Genomic DNA, 17,263 nt, shown 5'->3' with positions numbered 1-17,263 from the left:
TATTTTCCATATGTATATGCACACACACACTAGTCCTTAATAATGGAGAGAGTGCTTGCATATACGTAATGTTTTTGGACGGGTTAGGAGAGAAGAAGATAAGAGGCTACAGATACGAGTGATCCATGTGTTCTTTCTCCGAGTCTCTTTTATTTGTGACTGAGAACCTGCAGCTGAAAGTCGTTTCTTTACAGTGCTACTTTCTTCCTTTGTTGCCGTGGAGATTAAACCTGTTTAGATTCAGTTGGATGTTTCTCTGATTTGACCCACGCAGGAACAGATACTGTATAGTCTTATGTTCACGCTACGTGTCTTACTCTAGTAACTGCACTGTCCACTGATGAAGTCTACCAATTCCACGCTACCTTCGGTATGCCCTCTTTACGCATTCATAGCTTTAGCCTGGCACTTAATGTCAGATTATCTTTAAGTGGTTGGTTTTTAGAAAGGGTGGTCTGAACTGCTGGGAAAAAAAGTGAATCTTTGATTTGATTTTGTTTTTGAATGTTTGTACATATTGCATGACATTAAAGTTTAAGCACAAAGCAGAATTATATCACTAACTTATTTCATAGAGGTTGGCATATTATAGATAAAAATATATAATTGGTCGGCACATAAGATATCAACATGTTGAGCATGAATGTCTCTTTTCAGGTACAGAAATCCTGCACTAAAATGTCATTAATTATTGTTTGAATGTAGCATTTGCTTTTATGGATAAGTTGTTCATGGCACTGAAGTCACGGCTCGTAGTTTCCAAAAAAACATGTTTTCTTGCCGTCTGTTCCCACGCTAACTTATTAAATGTTCAGAGCCTGCAGCCGCGTTACATGATTAGTCAGAGGGTGTTGTGAGCCTCGGGAAGCAGGGAGAACTTTGTATGTTAAGATGTTCATGTTTTGGCTCCGTCTGTCATAAGTGCAGAATAATAAATTTGGTGCATCGTAAAGTAACTTTGTTCTGTCTTCATTTCACTCGTTAAGTGTGAAGGCCACCGGTAAACATCTCGTCCTTTTAATAGACTTCAGCTCTTTTTCTGCGTTCGCTGCTGTTCAGTTTACACGTCCTGCTAATTTACGAGAGAAGGTGAGATCTTTTCTTCTGTTGATAATTAATAAGTTAAAGGCTGTTTGAACAGTTGTCCCACAGTTTGTGTTGAAAGTCAGGGGAATCTGTAAAAAGCTGTTCCATATTTGCTGACAGATCAATACGAAGTGAGTGATGTGTACCGCTGCAGATCAATCAAACGTTTCTCCTTGGATTGCCTTTGCCAGACTGATGCTGTTTCTTTCTTTTGTGTTCCTGCAGCCGGACGGGCGGAGCAACAACTTGGTTGTTTCTCACGAGGAAAAGAAGAAAGGAGGACGAGAGGCTGAGATCGACTTTGGCTTCACGACATTAAGTCGGTGAGTGTTTAGCCAGTCAATCATTCTTGTGACTAGATAGTGGATTGAATGTGGAGCAGTTATCTTCCACACACAGTTAACTTGTGTATCTAACATTAGTCATCAGGAGGTCAATAAATCAATAACTGTGATATTTAAAAGCGATAAAGAGGCAGAATTAGAAATATCTAAATACAGAAGAATATAATAACAATAAAATAATATATATTTATATTAACAAATCCAAATTTAAAAAGTGCTCAGTTGAGCCCCCATAATAGCCCCTTCCTTAACTCTCAAAATGCTCAATCTTCTTACATAAATACATAATGTATATCATAGATAGAAAAGTAACATTCAGGAGAATACTGGTTCTCTGCATGTGAGAAGTATTAATAACTATCCCTTCACAACAAAGAAGGTGCCTTTCCTCCTTGTGTAACGTTGATAAAACTGCTGTACTGGAGCTTCAGTGGCACACACACACACACACACACACATACACACAATTCATGCTGCTGCCTCTGGAAAAGCAACGCTTCATGCAGGTTTGCACACTTCTCTGTAATGAATAACTACTTAATGAAGTCTGTGAAAGTAGAAGCTGTAAATCAACCCTGTAGTGCTGCTATATACACGACATTAATGAACTTTTGAGTTCGTCCCACATATTTTCTTATTTATCTGCATGGAACATTTGAAGCAGAAAATGCATCTACTCAAAAGTATGGATTTGTTTAACTATAGCCCAACAAATCCTTAGACGCAAATACATTCATCATAAGACAGCAGCATCGCCCGGTTAGAAAAGCCTTTTTTTTACCGCTGTACAGGATTTCTCAGTCCTTTCTCTGAGTCATATATTTTGTGTTAGAAGCTGCACTCTCCTTCCTCAACGACGGCCGAGGGAATGGAAGAAGAAGAACTGAAGACTGCTGTTTCAGGTGTGTGTGTGTGTGTGTGTGTGTGTGTGTGTGTGTGTGTTCGTGTGTGTGTGTGTGTGATGCAGCTGAGACGATGAAAACTAGCTGTGGGGATATTTGGATGATAAAGCCATTGTGCTTGTCAGCACTAACTGCCTCCCTAATATGCCAAATGTGCACATCCTGTCAGAGCTTCGGCTTAAATGATAGGACTTCTGCAGGTGAAGCCCAAGTGCCTCATTCTCAAAAGTTTTTGCAAAACAGACTGTGTAATTATATCTGATTTACTGCCGGATTTTTTTGCTCTCTGCAGCTTTTTGTCCACAGTCTCACACTGGTACAAAGAAAGGGAAATGAGAGACTATTGTCCATGCATTGGCACGAACGTAGCAAAACATTAAACTGTTTGGAGTATGTTTAATCCGTCCTAACTCCGACTACAGGCGACACACATCACATCGCGTCATGGAAGGAAAGTCAGTGGTGTTTGTGGGAAACGTGTTTTACATGTTACTGGATGCAGTGAATAGTGTGTAGAAAAGAAGCTGTAAATATGTGGCGAGGAATGAGTGAGTGATTAATCTTCGTCGGCTAGAAAAAGGCGAGGAAGACGCTGCTCACTCACACAGATACCTCATTTACATTTGGTGAGCCTCTCTGATCTGTGTTGCCGGGTTATATTCTCCTTTATTCTCTCTGAACTTAATCTGTATCATCAATAAACTGTCTTTTGGAAATTCATTTTTACTAACCACGTTTCTTCTTGTTGACCTTTCCTGAAGAAGAAACGCTGCCACCTCTTGACTTGTGATGGAGTCTGCTGTGGGTGTGCTGGTGTCCCAGTTCAAGGCGTATGCTGGCAGCGATGGTTCCTCTGACACTCTGAGCAGAGATGAGTTCCACAGACTGGTCACCGCCGAGCTGCCCAACTTTGTCAAGGTAAGGACGGTGGGTTTAACAAACCCGGTACTGCTGCGAGGTCTCAGTGAAGTTGTGTTCGTTTGCTCATTCCAGAGGGTTCACAACAATATAGATTGCACCCATTGAAATATTTAGCTGAGTGTTTGTTTTGGGTCCAAAATGTGGCAGAAATATGCTGGTTTATGCTGCAGGAATTCATTTTATTGACTTGCTTGTGTATATATATGTATATATATTTTTGTATATATATTTTTAGTTTTAATTCAAGGATAACAGTGATTTTCTTCACTTCAACAAATCGATCATAGTGTTAATACAACTTATTCCTCTGTGCTCCATTGTTGTCCATCAGTAAGCCATTATGTTCCACATCGTTCTTCATCACTACGAACATTGACAGTGTTTATTTTGAGTTCACACATTGTCCTGCTGCCATAAATACTCACCAATACAACAAATATGTGTTAATCCGCGCCTGGAAATAGTCCCCAACAAATGCACTATTTATTCCTTTTTGAGGACCATTTCCTGAAAGCCGCAGGGCTGAGCTGTTTTAGTGAATCGGGAAGCCTATTTTAAGAGTACAATTATGCATTTAGGGCTGAAATATCTTCATCTTGAGAAGGAACACATGGGTTTGTTGCCGAGAGTCACAGAAAGGCTGGAGACATCAGAAATTATTTAGAGAGAGAGAGACAGTGTTGTTATCTGTCCTTTCATGGAATTAATTGACATTACAAAAACATAGAGTAACACCAGCCTTATCACCAGCCTTATCTGCACATTTTTGACAAAGCGCCAGACTCAGCGATCTCAGATTGTAAGACCGGAGTCACCAGTGAAACCGACACAGAAAACCAGTAGCATATTGTGAGTTTGCTCTGAACCTCTTCCTCATACAGGCAGATTCATATTGAGATGGGTTTCATCTGGATGCCACATTGGCTCCTCTCACTGTGACCATATAATTAACTCTTAGTCATACTTGTGTTCAAAAGGCCTCTTCTGTTCTTCGACTCGGGCAGAGTTTTTAACGCATGCTTTCTTACTGCACTCAAGTCAAAAAACAGCACTTGGAAAATAATATTTTACTCTCTCCCCTCCCTCCTGTCATCTCGAGCGGTAATATTTCATGCTGGGACAGGATATAACTAGTTAATATTTCACTGCATTCCACACAAAAAAAACAATGAGTTTGTTGTTTGTTTGAGTTGCCACCCTTCAGAGACCTCAGTGATCCGCTCTAGCCTCGTTTAGTGGTCGTGTTGCCGTGTTTAACCAGAGCCCGATGGTAAAAAGCAGTTGCTCAACATAAAATACAAGTATGGAAAATTCCACGTCTTTCTCTTTGTATGAAAAGTTGAAATGGCTATCCTTAGCCACTAGATGGGGACAGAGGCGCCGCTCCTTTTGCCAAACCACCTCTGCTGACGTTGCATTAATTTGTTTAACTGGTGTACGTGCCAGTGGTGTCAGCTTGCATCAGTCCCATCACCCCACAACCAGTAATATCACAGTTGGTCCACTTTTTTTTAGGTGTTTGATGTAATATCTTCCTGTTTTCCTGCAGAATGCTGCCGACCCCACTGCCATTGACCAGCTCATGAGCTCATTGGACAAGAACAATGATGGAGAGCTCAACTTCCTGGAGTTCTGGCAGCTGATTGGGCATCTGGCGAGCGAGCGCGGAGGGTTCAGCCAATAGAGTGTCGTGTCCTCAGATACTCCGTTACAGTGTGATGCATGTAACTGACTTGTCTGAGTGCCATACAGTTTGAAAGAAAAAAAATGGGTTAACGGCCAAATGGAAAACACCCTTAAGTCTGTTTTAATGCCCAACAGCGTTTTTCTGACCAGTTGTCTGCGTTTCCTCTCACCAGCAACGGGCACTGACTCTGTCACAGAATACTACTGAACAATTAGTGACATTAACATGATTAGAACCTGTCCCAGCTATTTCCCAGCACACACACACACACAGCTGCTTGTACATGCATGTCTGTGTGTGTGTGTGTGTGTGTGTGTGTGTGTGTGTGTGTGTGTGTGTGTGAGAGAGCATTATGTATTATTGGCTGTGTGATAATTGTAAAACACATGACGTGATGTTTATCATCTCCCTCCAGTGCACAAACAGAGGCTTGTTGTTGGCAGAGTTTTCTGTTCAGAGTTGGAAATAAAAGTTGAACAAGATGGCGTTTCTTGCCTCTCTGCCTCCATTTCACAATGTTCTAGTAGGTTCCTTTCTACCAAACGCTAACCTTCCATTCTTTGCACAAGTGAGTAAAAGTCTCAGGGTGTGGCTGAGTACATCTGTCTGTTGGGAAAGCTTTGAACACACGCGCACTCAGACATGTGCGCGCGCCTGTTCCTACATGTTGAGAGAAAAGTGCCAAAAAAAAAAAAAGAAAGAAAAATAAATGCAGACGAAGTGCGAGTATAAAAGAGACATATAAAAGACTTACACATATGTATAAACCGAGTTTAAAGGTTCGCTCTGTTTTCTGGAACACCAGGCATGTTTGTTACTAAATGTTGGTGAAAAAGTGCAGTGTTGCTCAAGCTGCGCCTCTTTCCACATTCCTCCTCTCCCAGGCACACGCCCTATGACAATGAAGAGAGAAAAAAAAGAGTTGGCTGCAGTGAGAAGTTAAATCACGGAGAAGATATGTGTTGCTGCTTAATCTAGCGCGAGACTGAGAGGAGGATCTGTGGGAAGAAGAAGAAGAAGAAGGAGCGCAGTTGCAGAAACAGTTCCTTGCCTTTTGTTCCTCCGTCCTAACGGTGAGTCCGCTTTATTCCCATCACCGCTCCTCCGCTGCGCCTCTACTTTATTGTGACTTTTCTTCAGAATGATGGCTTTTACTTTATTTCCCCGCTGCGTCAGGCTGTTTGCATAATTACGAGCGTCTCTATTGCCGTGACCGAGCTTGGTGGCCACAGGGATCATGTTCCCCTCGGTAATCTAACCCCCCGATCCCCTTTTACACTTCCACGGTAACCGGAGTCCCGACTCACGTTGACTTATTTATCCGCCGTGTGTCACTCTGCCTCTGGCCGCTCTACAAATTGTCGGGATTAGGTGGGGCTACATGTAAACGTGGGGACGACGTCCCCCCCGACGTCTCCGTTACGCGCCGCGGCCCGCGGGCACGAGCGCCGCCGAGGCCGTTCTCGCCTCGTGGAGCGGCCGGTGACACGGCGGTCAGATTCGGGGCTCTTATCGGTCTGAATGATTAACGTTACGATAAGACTCCGGTAGAAGCGGAGCTGATGACGCGCAGGAGAAAGAGCGAGCTGGGCGATGACAGGTAATATGCTGAGGGAGGAAGTGAGTCAGTCACACCCAGAGCAAACAACACGGCCAGGGTGGAGCCGGTACCGATTTATCAGTGTTGGGAACCAGCAGGCACAGCAGGGTCAGTCTGGAACTACACGAATACATATATACATCATATTTATAATACTGGATATGAAAGATAAAGCCAGGCTTTTGGGGGTCCAGGGGGTGGTTTATTGGGTTGGGTGGCCCTACCTGATCTACCTGTAAACTGGTTTGTACATGTCGAGCTTTAAAGCTCACTAAACTCTCACGTCCATCATACTTTATTTGATTTATGACCTGAGAAGAAGTGAACACTGTGATACACTGACAGCATAATTGTCATCTGCAGTGCTTTCGAATCCCAATTAGAAATACACGGATGATTCAGTATGAGACACACTTTTATTCATATTTGGCTATAGTATATTGAAAGACACTTACATGATATATATATATATATATATATATATATATATATATATATATATATCATTATAAATGCTGTCCAAGGACATGCAAAACATTAGCAACAGCGTAGCCGATAGAACACGAGGGAAACGGATAAAACAGGATAAATATCCATTAAAAAGCTACAGAGACGACACAGAAGTCATTTAGTAGTTTTGAATTCAGTCAGAAAAAATCCCCAATTGTACATTAGCTACACAAACATTCACTGTATTGACAGGAAACATTTAATTAAGCAAATTAGAAACCGCCTAGTGCAGCAGGGCGGATCAAGATGGTTTCAGGGTGCCAAGATATGTCTGATATGAGGGTTTGTAAGAAACAGGATAAGAAAGTATAGGGGGAAAGCCAATGGAACTCTAGTTATTTGTATTTTAGATGCTTTCATCCTTCCTTTTTTATTTTTGATAGTTTTAACTTTAAGGCCATGAAAAATATTTTCAAACGAGATAAATGTCCCTTAATCTGGTTTTAATCCACACAGACATCTGTCATTGGAAATCATGTGTCACATGTAGAAGTTTCTTCCTTTTTAAAATCGTTCTGCTCCGAAACGTCGTGAGTCACTGACCCGACGTGTGTGTGTGTGTGTGTGTGTTGGTAAATTCCAGTAAAAAGCCACAAAATGTCCCAGTGCCTCAAATAAAACAATGCGCTGGGCCTCACACAGGCATTCATTACACTTGAGTCATGATAAGCTGAGGTTCCGAGTCTGAATGGAGTGGCGAGAGAGGCCGTGGGAGAGCTTCATCGGCACTCAGCACACACTCCCAGTCAGGCCACCTCCTGCTCTTATCAGACCAACCCCACTGCACCTTCCTTTCTTCCCATTTGTAATTCCGTGACCCCGATGTCTCCGATTCTGACCGAAGCCGACTTGGTTTCGTGTTCTTCTCATTACGCTCGGAAAGGACTCTAATGGATGGTGGCCTGCCAGGCATTTTGATGTATGGGCTGCACAGAAACACACACACACACAGATGCTGCCTGCTCCCGTGCTGGTGGGTGTCAGGAAGGTGTTGGGACAATTATAGCAACCTATTAAATAATTATGAACAGCATGCTGATGACAGATGCTCACTTGTATATAGGAAAGAGATGTGTGTGTCCATCTTGGCATGCATGAACATGTCGGTGTGTGTGTGTGTGTGTGCGTGTGTGTGTGTATGCTGGCATGGCAGGGAGACATGAAACACAATCCAAGGCTTTGAGTGGCTGCTCTCACTCACCCAGTAATTAGGTTAATGCAACAGAAGTCCTAATTGGTGTCGTCCTTTAGATGTGTGTGTGTGTGTGTGTGTGTGTGTGTGTGTGTGTGTTTCTATTCTGTCCTTCTGTACGTCTTGGTGGTTGCGTAGTGTGAGCATTGAGCTGTGGCATCTGTGTCAGATGGGAGATTCACCAGCTTCTACAGTTACTCACTAACATCCCTGCGGCGGCGGCCGCCGTCCCCCCGGTAGTTTTTCCGATACACAGTGGAAAACCCCGCAGCAGGGGCCTCCCTCCGCACTGCTGGGATGCTTATCAACAACTTTACTCAAGTGCCTGCAGCATTTATTCAGGCCATTTTTTCATGTTCTGTGAGCCGTTGCCTTGGAAATGTTTGTTGAGACAACAGAGAGATGAATGGGAGCAGAAACCTGGAGCGACCCCTCTGCTGGCTGAATTATGTCTGGGCTAGGATGCACATGATCCACTGCTCTTCACACTCTCCAGCAATAAAACATTATGTCCAAGTCCGGTGTGACAAAATACGGCACACAGTCATTTCCAGTCTGCTGCTTTTGACTAATACCATGCTACATACCAAGCATGTAGATGAATCATCCTGTTCATATTCTGTACAGGATGATGTGTCCCATTCCAATACTGTAGCATACACAGTTGTTTTTGCAGTTAGTATAAAGATAATCAACAAGCTGTTATCACCAGCTTCCTTTGAGCATTGCATTGTGGGGGAATAGTGTATGAACATACTTACACACCGTGTCACTCTGCGAAGACAAAAACGTTTTGCTTGTTTTTTAAAGAGATTCATATATATTAAAGTGGTCGCAGCTGTCAGCAGTTCCTCTATTGAAGTTGTGAATTGGGTTGTGACATAACGGACATTTTTCACAGCAGACATTTTGAGTCCATCAGCGTAGGAAAAGCACGGGTGTTGCTTTTAATGTTAAAGAGGCCTCGGCTCTATTCAGGACTTCCAGGGATCCATGACGGTGTGACAGCGAGCCGGCACGAACAATAACGGGACCCTGAAACCGAAGCTGCTCAGTAGAACTGACCCATCACTCATTTTACTATTAACACCTGCAGCTTCTCGGCGTGCACGCTGACGGTTTCATCACAACATAATTACAACCGGTGTAGAATTATCACCTAGTCTGGGACGAGGGATGTTTGCTGAACGCATGGGTGTGTTTCCGTCTGGTGTCCTGCGTCGGGCAACGATACGCAGCAAGAACCCCAACATGCCCGAATGGTGACTCTGAGATCCTGTCAACGACGGCAGCTTTTAGACGTTTCAGGTCGGTTTGATGTGTTGGTGCAGCGTGTCACAGTGTTAGTAGAGTTTGAGGGGAGGTGTGCTTCAGCAGACGGGCAGCAGGCCGTAATCCGAACCTGTGTCCTCCCGCTGGCTTCTGGAGATCAGATGTCCACCGTCAGAGATCACGGCTCCCATTGTGTTTACCTCAGAGTCCCCTGCTCCTCAACCTTCCACCACTCCATCCCTCCTTCTCTCTCTCTCTCTCTCTCTCTCTCTCTCTCTGTGTGTTACGCTGACATCACTCCTGTGTCTCACCTTTCCCCCATGTTTACGTCCAGGGGACACATCCATGTTGCTGATGACTATAATAACTACTCATTTGCATGAAAATGTGTCTTTTAAACTCGGCAAGTATTGGCAAGAACCTCACGATACGATACATATCACGATACTTTGGTCATGATACGATACATATCACGATACGTTGGTCATGATACGATACATATCACGATATTGCGATAGAAATAAAGATGAAAACACAAGTTGTATATGTACATCAGATGATATTGAGGACAAATTGAATCAAAACTATTTCATTCAAAACACACTGCAAAAATGGAATTTCAAGAAAGTAAAAAAAGCCTTGTATCAAGAAAATAAGTCTTATTTTTTGTCCAAAAAGAATATTAATCTTGTCAAGCAAGTTTTGCATTAGAAAAAATATCTAATTTTAAGAAAGTATGCCTTACTTTTTCTTGATAAGATATTCCAGCTAATTTTGAGCTAGAATGAACCAGAAAAAGAGTATAAAAATGTTTTACGATCAAACCCAGCGGGGCACCAAGATTATTTGCCTTATTTTAAGAGTAAGACCATTTGCACAACATCTCAATTCAAGAATGCCATGAAACAAGGACAAATGTTTTTATTATTAATATTTTCATTTTCATTACAGGACAGTTGCTTGGTGAGATTGAAAGCCATATGGGATATGTTGTGAAAAAAATAGTAAGCTTGAATATACGAGGAGAGTCTATGGGTTGTATCAATAACAGCGCTTTATTAGCACAAATATCAGGAAAACATATTCCGGCAGTTATACGTGCACGGACCACCCACACTGGCTCATACGGTCCATCCCTCCGGGTGCTGTCTTCTATGTATGTGTATGTATGTTGTCGAGATGCACATATATCATATACTCCCCCCCTGTGCGGATTCCGCTAAGGAATGTGTCCTATGTATATTGTTTGGCCCCTACCCCCGCTGCTCTCTCGCCTGTGCCTGTGGGTGTGTATGTGTGTGTAGTAATTTAAAACATGTGTGATTAGCTTATGTATTTACATTTTTCTCCACAGATATTATGCTGCAAACCAGCTGCAACATGATGTTTAGTTGCTATGCTGCTACAATAACTGATGTATTATTATTTTGATAGTGAGGTTCAAATCAAAACTGGCTTTTCAATCTGTTTGATTATGATGGATCTGGAATGCAGAAGTGCCCTTTTTTTTTTGGATGTTGAATTGAGCAATTGTATTGCAAAGTTAATAAAAAAAATTAACTGGTGCGGTCGGTGGCGCAGTGGATGAGGCAGCCCCCCACGTATGGAGGCTCAGCCGGTGGCGCAGTGGATAAGGCAGCCGCCCCATGTACGGAGGCTCAGCCTCGACGCGGAGATCAGTGGTTCGACCCCCGCCCCGGCCATCTCCTTCGCGCATGTCTTCCCCCTCCATCTCCCCTTTCCACACTGTCTCTCTCATAATAAAAATAAAAAAGGCTTGCATGGCACTCCAGCCATAAAAAAAAAAAACTGAGAATGTTGTGGTATCTTGATTTAAGACATCACTTTTATATTTGTTATGCTGTTTTAAGAAATTATGTCTTATTTTAACTACTTTTATGCTCATTATCAATCCCAGATTAAGGTGTACTTTCTTAAATTAGTAAAGAGACTTAAATTCTAATTTTGAGTAATTTAATCTTGAATTAGTGTTTTTTTCATTGCTTGTTTTAGAAGAATTTGGATTAGTTTAAGATTTTCTGTCTAGTTTAAAGTCTCATTTTAGTCTTTCGGAGCTAAGAAATTTGGGCTTATTTTAAGAATTGCTTGTCAAGCAAAAAAAGCTTACCCCATTGGCAGATTTTTTTGCTTGATACAAGATAATTTGATTGAATATGAGAATATTTTACTTCTTTCTAGAAGGGCTGTTTTTGCAGTGCAGCCTCTCCATTTTATTAATTCCAATGAAATTCACTGCAATAAATATTGAAAATAAAATGAAAAAGGATAAAGTACTGCATTCACAACGCGTCTAAACATGAATCGTTTTTTTTTTTTTTTTAATTGATCTTTGGAGTTGAAAAATCGATATTGTATTGGGCGGCAAAGTATCGCGATATATTGCCGTATCTATATTTTTACCCACCCCTACATATTACATATTTAAAATGAAGGGAAATTTTGTAATATACCTTGATTTTAATACATTATGATATATAATATTATACAAAGTTAATAATGAGTCTCTCATCTTGATCAGTCTGAAGGGATTCCAAGGTTTTGATGTCCTCTCTTCTGCAGTGTGCATGCTTTAATAACATTCATGAGAACGGTACCCAGCAGCATAATGTCTGAGTGTCTAAGATACGTTCATATCTCTCCTTCCCACTTCCTCTTTTTTGACTTGTTCTCCGTCTCTCTGTCTCTTTAGATATGGAGTCAGCCATTAAGACGGTGGTGTCCACGTTTCTTAGTTCTACCAAGGGGAAGGAGAACCTCGACAGTGGTTCCTTCCAGAAACTGGTAAAGAAACAGCTGGGCGGCCTCATGCAGGTAAGGAGCTTCATGTCTTCTTGCTGTTCTGCTTCATCCAAATAATCCATCAGTCTGTTTGAGTGTTTGTTTCTCCCATGAAGTAACCGTATTCTGTCTTTCCTCAGGACACAGACTGCTCTTCTGCCGTTAAGGAGATGCAGGTGGGATTGGATGAGAACAATGATGGGAAGGTCAGTTTCCAGGAATACCTCACTCTGATTGGCTACCTGGCCACCAACCTCAGTCAGAGCAAGTCTGGAGCCACAACAGATGCGTCGTAGATGCCCGTGAAGCAGCTGGTGGATCCGAAAATGAACGGCCCCTTCTTTGGGGCGTGTTTTTTTTTTTTAAGTATCTTTTCTAATTTCCATATGTTCTAAACACAATGTATTTCACATCAATCCATAATCATTCTCATTCGGTTAATTAACCAGTTTGCATAATGCTCTTGATGTCTGTCCGGATCAGCCTCCTTTTTTTTTTCCAATCATACCATCTTGATCTCCACTGTCAAGGACACATTGAAGGACTCTATGCTGGGAGTGTCTTTTTAAAACCAATTATGCAAAAGATACTTACTGTGTTTTGCAAATAAAAGATTTATATAATAAAATGACATCCTGTGTATTTTTTTTAAAATTGATGTTTCATCTTTATTAAAGGTTGAAGCAGCAGAGGAAGGTTTTTACTTCAGAGACGTACGTATTCCGAGGACAAATGTGTCCTTCAAATAAAGTTTGAGTCAATGGTGGAATAAAACTCAAGTATGTAGTAACATTTCAATGTACCTCTACTTTGCTCGAGTGTTAAAGGCAGGGCAGGTCATTCTGTTCAGAATTTCTGTTATATTCTTTGAAATCCTTGTAAACGATAGCAATGAATAAATGAAATGCTCACATACAAAGATGTAATAAATATAATCTGTGGCCGTGGCAGGACTGGAAAAACCCCGTCCAATCAAAAAAATGTAACGTCTGAAAGAAGGGTGCGTTCAAAGTCAATGTTTCTGTGGTTTCTCCAAATGACTCACTCTACCTTTAAGGACCATTTGCATTAGAGTGTTCCTTCCAACAGAATACTATGTATGTACGTATGCAGCGGTTCTCCCTGGTGAAGTCTGACATCGTCTCACGGCACCGCTGCAGTGATACCTGCTCCTTCACAGATACCAGCTGCCTAAATATAGCTGTGACATCCCAACAAGTCCAACCGGCAGCCTTTAGATGCACCGACTACTGCAACCCGATCCCCACATACAGTATTCACTTCCTATTGTGCATCGCCCTGCACTCTGCAACACTATACATACATGCATATGGTACAGTCACACACACACACTGTGCTACCCCACTCACTGACACATTATACTGCAGCTAACCAGGACGACAAACGTTTCATCTCTCCGTGCTGGGCGTTGGTGTCGATGTTTGTTTGCTTTCACAAGCTTCCACATCATTCACTCCAGTGTTCATAATCAAGTGTTTCTCCCATTTATGTTTTGCCCTTCATTTACCCTTCGTGCCCTTTGGCTCCCGTTCTATCCGTCATACCGCTGGCATGCGTTTCGCAGCTTGAGGCGTGAATGCATTTGTGCGTTTGCCTGTGTTTTGCTACATCTTTGTGTGGGGATTTCTCCGCATGGCTGCCAGGTGTGATGGCTCTATTCATCGGTGCTACACTAATCCTTCGGATACAGTATCAGGCATGACCTCCCCCTTCCCTTCTCCTCCACTAAACATCCCTCCACACATACCCCAACGCTCTTTGAAAGCACATTTGAAGGCTTATCAAGTTGTTCATCTCGCTCTTTGGTACCGTATTTATTGTAGCACTCCCTCTAAACCTGTTCCTTTCTTTGACAGGAGCACCGAATGATTGCACAACACGGTCGCAGAATACTTGCTGTGCATGCTGGGAAATGCTGTTGAGTTTCGTCTGAGTATGAAATGTTGCAGATCATGTCTAGAACTTCAAATGTACACTTTCATCCCGCCGGTAGGTGGTCGTATTATAAGTGCTTTTTAAAAAAGATTTACCTAATGTTGTCACGGTTACAGTTTCAGTTGTGTGTTTTTTGTGGATATGTTGCCTGTAAAGGGGGGTGGGGGGGGGGGGGGGGGGGTGACAGGTGAATCTCTCATGTGTCCACTAAGAGGACAGCAGGTGTGTGATGCGTAAACAGAGAAGGGGGGAGAGGAGGGGTGAGTGAGGGATGTATTTAAGTCGTTGTCCTTCTCGTCCTCCTCATCAGTCGCTCTTGCCTTCTCTCTCTGCACCTGACCAGGCCGTCGCTCGCCCTCCGCTCAGGTAAGAAAGGATGACGACTTCATGTATTTTTCTCACAGGTCGCTCCTTTTCTTTGACTTTTTTATTTTTTAGGTTTGAGGTGTGCAGCCGGTGCACAGAGCTGTCTGTAGGTGGACTGCCTGTTGAAAGTTACTTGTGCAAACCCACAAAGACAGGAAGGGCTTTCTGTTTACTCAGTGATAACATGTGGAACCAATTTATCTTCAACAGAGCTGCCAAAAAATGTGTCTTTCAGATAAGATTTGATGCCGCTGATTCATGAGGATTTGCGGCATTGTGTCCCCGAGGACAGAATGGTGCACGGTGTGATTGACAGTTAGGAGAAGTCTCACAGTTCAGAGGTGATGTAGGTCCTAGAAATGCAAAGAGTTACACCTGTCTCCGGTGTTCTCTGCCATCCGGTGGAGCTCACGTAAGAGCCGGATCAGGTTGCATCCTGGTCACATCTCCTCCGCTGGTTTGGCTGTTCTACCAGCTTAGAGTTTCACTCTTATCAGCTGGCTCACATGTCCGGCTGTCCGTGCCCCGACTCCCAGAGGTCCTCTCGCCGGTGCAAAGCAGCAAACAGATTTAGGATCCTTTTTATCTGTAGCAGAATCTTATCAGGACGGCTGGCAGAGAGGAAACTCTCCTGATGAGGAAACAGTGAGGGAGAAGTTTCCAAATAACTCTATTGTCACTAGAAAGTTCTCAGCGATGGCATAATTCAGTTTGTGTCTAAGAGAAAAAAGAGAGAAAGAGACTTCAACACGTACTGATCGGCAGCAGGTTTGTCCTCCGTGCTCTTTGCAGGGTAACTGTCTGACATGCTCCCCTCTCGTTTTCTCTCCCTCTCACCCTCCCTCTGAATCCTTCTGCAGAATGTCTTTGCCCAACCTGGAGAACGCCTCCACCCTGGAGAACGCCATGCAGCTCATGATCCAGACCTTCCACAAGTACTCCGGGAATGAGGGCGACAAATACACACTGAGCAGGGCCGAGCTCAAAGAGATGCTCACCTCGGAGCTGGGGAACTACCTGGGGGTAAGCAGATGCTTCAGGGGGAGGAGACGCACAGTTCCATGCGTGTTAAACCTAACATTTCTGTTTCCTGTCCTCACGCACGCAGAACGCCCAGGACAAGGAGGCCGTGGACAAGGTCATGGGAGACCTGGATTCCAACAATGACGGGGAGGTGGATTTCACAGAGTTCATCATATTGGTCGGGGCGCTGACCGTGGCCTGCAACGACTTCTTCCTGGAGTACAACGACAAGCCAGAGAAGAAGTGAACACGGCCTCCGCACCGAAATGTGTGCCCAGCAACCCCCCCCCCCCCCCCCCCCCACCCCCCCCCCCCCAGGGAGGAAACCGCTACGGCAGGAGAGAAGGACATTGTGTCATGGACGTCACATTCACAAATACACACGTCTAATAGTCATAGTGTGTTGGGTGTTTGTGTATTTGCGTGTGCATCGTCCAATCAATCCATTACTAGCTGTATTTATTGCAATGTGACAATCTGGAGAGTTTAAAGTCAGTTTCAACACCTGTCATTGTTGAAAATGTGAATATGTCTCTTTCTTTTTTCCTCTTCATGTATTTTATAACTCATTCAAAAAGGAATTTCTCCCTGGAAAGAATAAATGTGACCTTCGCTCAAACGATACAATGTTGGTGCTTCTTTATTACAGCAGAGAGGATGAGTACGAGCGCATGGTGGCCACCAGGTGGCAGCAAGTGGACCCCAATGGAAGCTCATATTATCGAAGATTGCGTTGCTTTTGGTTTGCTTTGCCCACGCTGGTTCAGCACTTTATCCCAGCAGTGGATGGGCGTGGGCTGGAGATGAGATCATATATCACTGGCAGAGAGACATAAATGTTACATTAATGAAATGTACAGTATTCAAGGTCTTCAACAGTTTCCTCTGTTCATTACATGAGCACTGAGCAGGTAGCCACTGCACCTACATTCCTGTTTTTACAGAAAAAAGAGAACATGATGTGACCTTGGCTGGGCCCTACACACCGGGATTGTTTAAAAGAGCTGCTTCCGAAAAAAGCACTGCAGTGTGTGTGTGTGTGTGTGTGTGTGTGTGTGTGTGTGTGTTACCAGCCTCAACATTAGAAAGACAGGAAACGTTTCTTTCTTTCATTCCATCCTGTGATGAAAGATTAATGGGAAACTTGGCTAATACTGTAATTTACAGACTATAGGTTGTGTGTGTGTGTGTGTGTGTGTGTGTGTGTGTGTGTGTGTGTGTGTGTGTGTGTGTGTGTGTGTGTGTGTGTGTGAGGGTAAAAAACATGCCACACAGACACATACTCTGATGAATCTGAACCTACAACCTTTATTGGACTGGTTAAGGTGTGCACAGGAGCAGATTTGAGAGTCAGGAAGGAGAAGGGTGAGAGATGGGGGAGAAAGCATGATGAGGAAGTGAGCAGAAAGGAAGGAGAGTGGAAAGGTCAAAGAGAGAGAAAAAGTGGACGGCCGCACTAAGTCCGTGTGGAGCCGTGCAGGCTACAGTTTTCACAGGTCTCTGACAGGCTTTTCACACTTGCTGGGGATCCCCATGGGTGATCCCGTCCTCTAGAGACAGGAAGAGAGAGGGGGAGATACGGCTCCCAGTCCAGACCTGAACACT

At 43.3% G+C, this 17,263-nt stretch overlaps 4 protein-coding genes across 4 annotated transcripts in view; all 4 read left to right on the top strand.

Moving 5' to 3' along the window:
* The window catches only part of pbxip1b (pre-B-cell leukemia homeobox interacting protein 1b), a gene marked incomplete at its 3' end in the record, with an annotated part of 9,532 nt that extends 7,215 nt beyond the window's left edge, over window positions 1–2,317 (top strand). Inside the window, exons 11-12 of the mRNA XM_084027410.1 lie at window positions 1,312–1,409; window positions 2,263–2,317. Of these exons, the coding sequence (XP_083883536.1) occupies window positions 1,312–1,409; window positions 2,263–2,317 (153 nt within the window). The remainder of the gene's footprint in view (window positions 1–1,311; window positions 1,410–2,262) is intronic.
* Window positions 2,318–3,079: 762 nt separating this feature from the next.
* Window positions 3,080–4,939, top strand: LOC311024768 (protein S100-A11-like). Its single transcript, XM_084027343.1, has 2 exons — window positions 3,080–3,250; window positions 4,803–4,939. Exons 1-2 carry the CDS (start codon window positions 3,122–3,124, stop codon window positions 4,935–4,937), a joined length of 264 nt encoding a protein of 87 aa, XP_083883469.1. The 5' UTR covers window positions 3,080–3,121; the 3' UTR covers window positions 4,938–4,939.
* A 916-nt stretch (window positions 4,940–5,855) lies between these two features.
* Window positions 5,856–12,944, top strand: LOC311024767 (protein S100-A13). Its single transcript, XM_084027342.1, has 3 exons — window positions 5,856–6,013; window positions 12,225–12,346; window positions 12,454–12,944. Exons 2-3 carry the CDS (start codon window positions 12,227–12,229, stop codon window positions 12,607–12,609), a joined length of 276 nt encoding a protein of 91 aa, XP_083883468.1. The 5' UTR covers window positions 5,856–6,013; window positions 12,225–12,226; the 3' UTR covers window positions 12,610–12,944.
* A 1,582-nt stretch (window positions 12,945–14,526) lies between these two features.
* On the top strand, window positions 14,527–16,272 carry s100t (S100 calcium binding protein T). Its single transcript, XM_084026860.1, has 3 exons — window positions 14,527–14,635; window positions 15,496–15,658; window positions 15,744–16,272. Exons 1-3 carry the CDS (start codon window positions 14,541–14,543, stop codon window positions 15,903–15,905), a joined length of 420 nt encoding a protein of 139 aa, XP_083882986.1. The 5' UTR covers window positions 14,527–14,540; the 3' UTR covers window positions 15,906–16,272.
* The last annotated feature ends 991 nt before the right edge of the window (window positions 16,273–17,263 follow it).

The sequence above is a fragment of the Eutrigla gurnardus genome, assembly GCF_963514095.1.
Source record: "Eutrigla gurnardus genome assembly, chromosome: 14".
Classification (NCBI taxonomy): Eukaryota; Metazoa; Chordata; class Actinopteri; order Perciformes; family Triglidae; genus Eutrigla; species Eutrigla gurnardus.
Note: the sequence above shows the minus strand (reverse complement) of the source record. Positions and strands in the feature narration are given on the sequence as shown.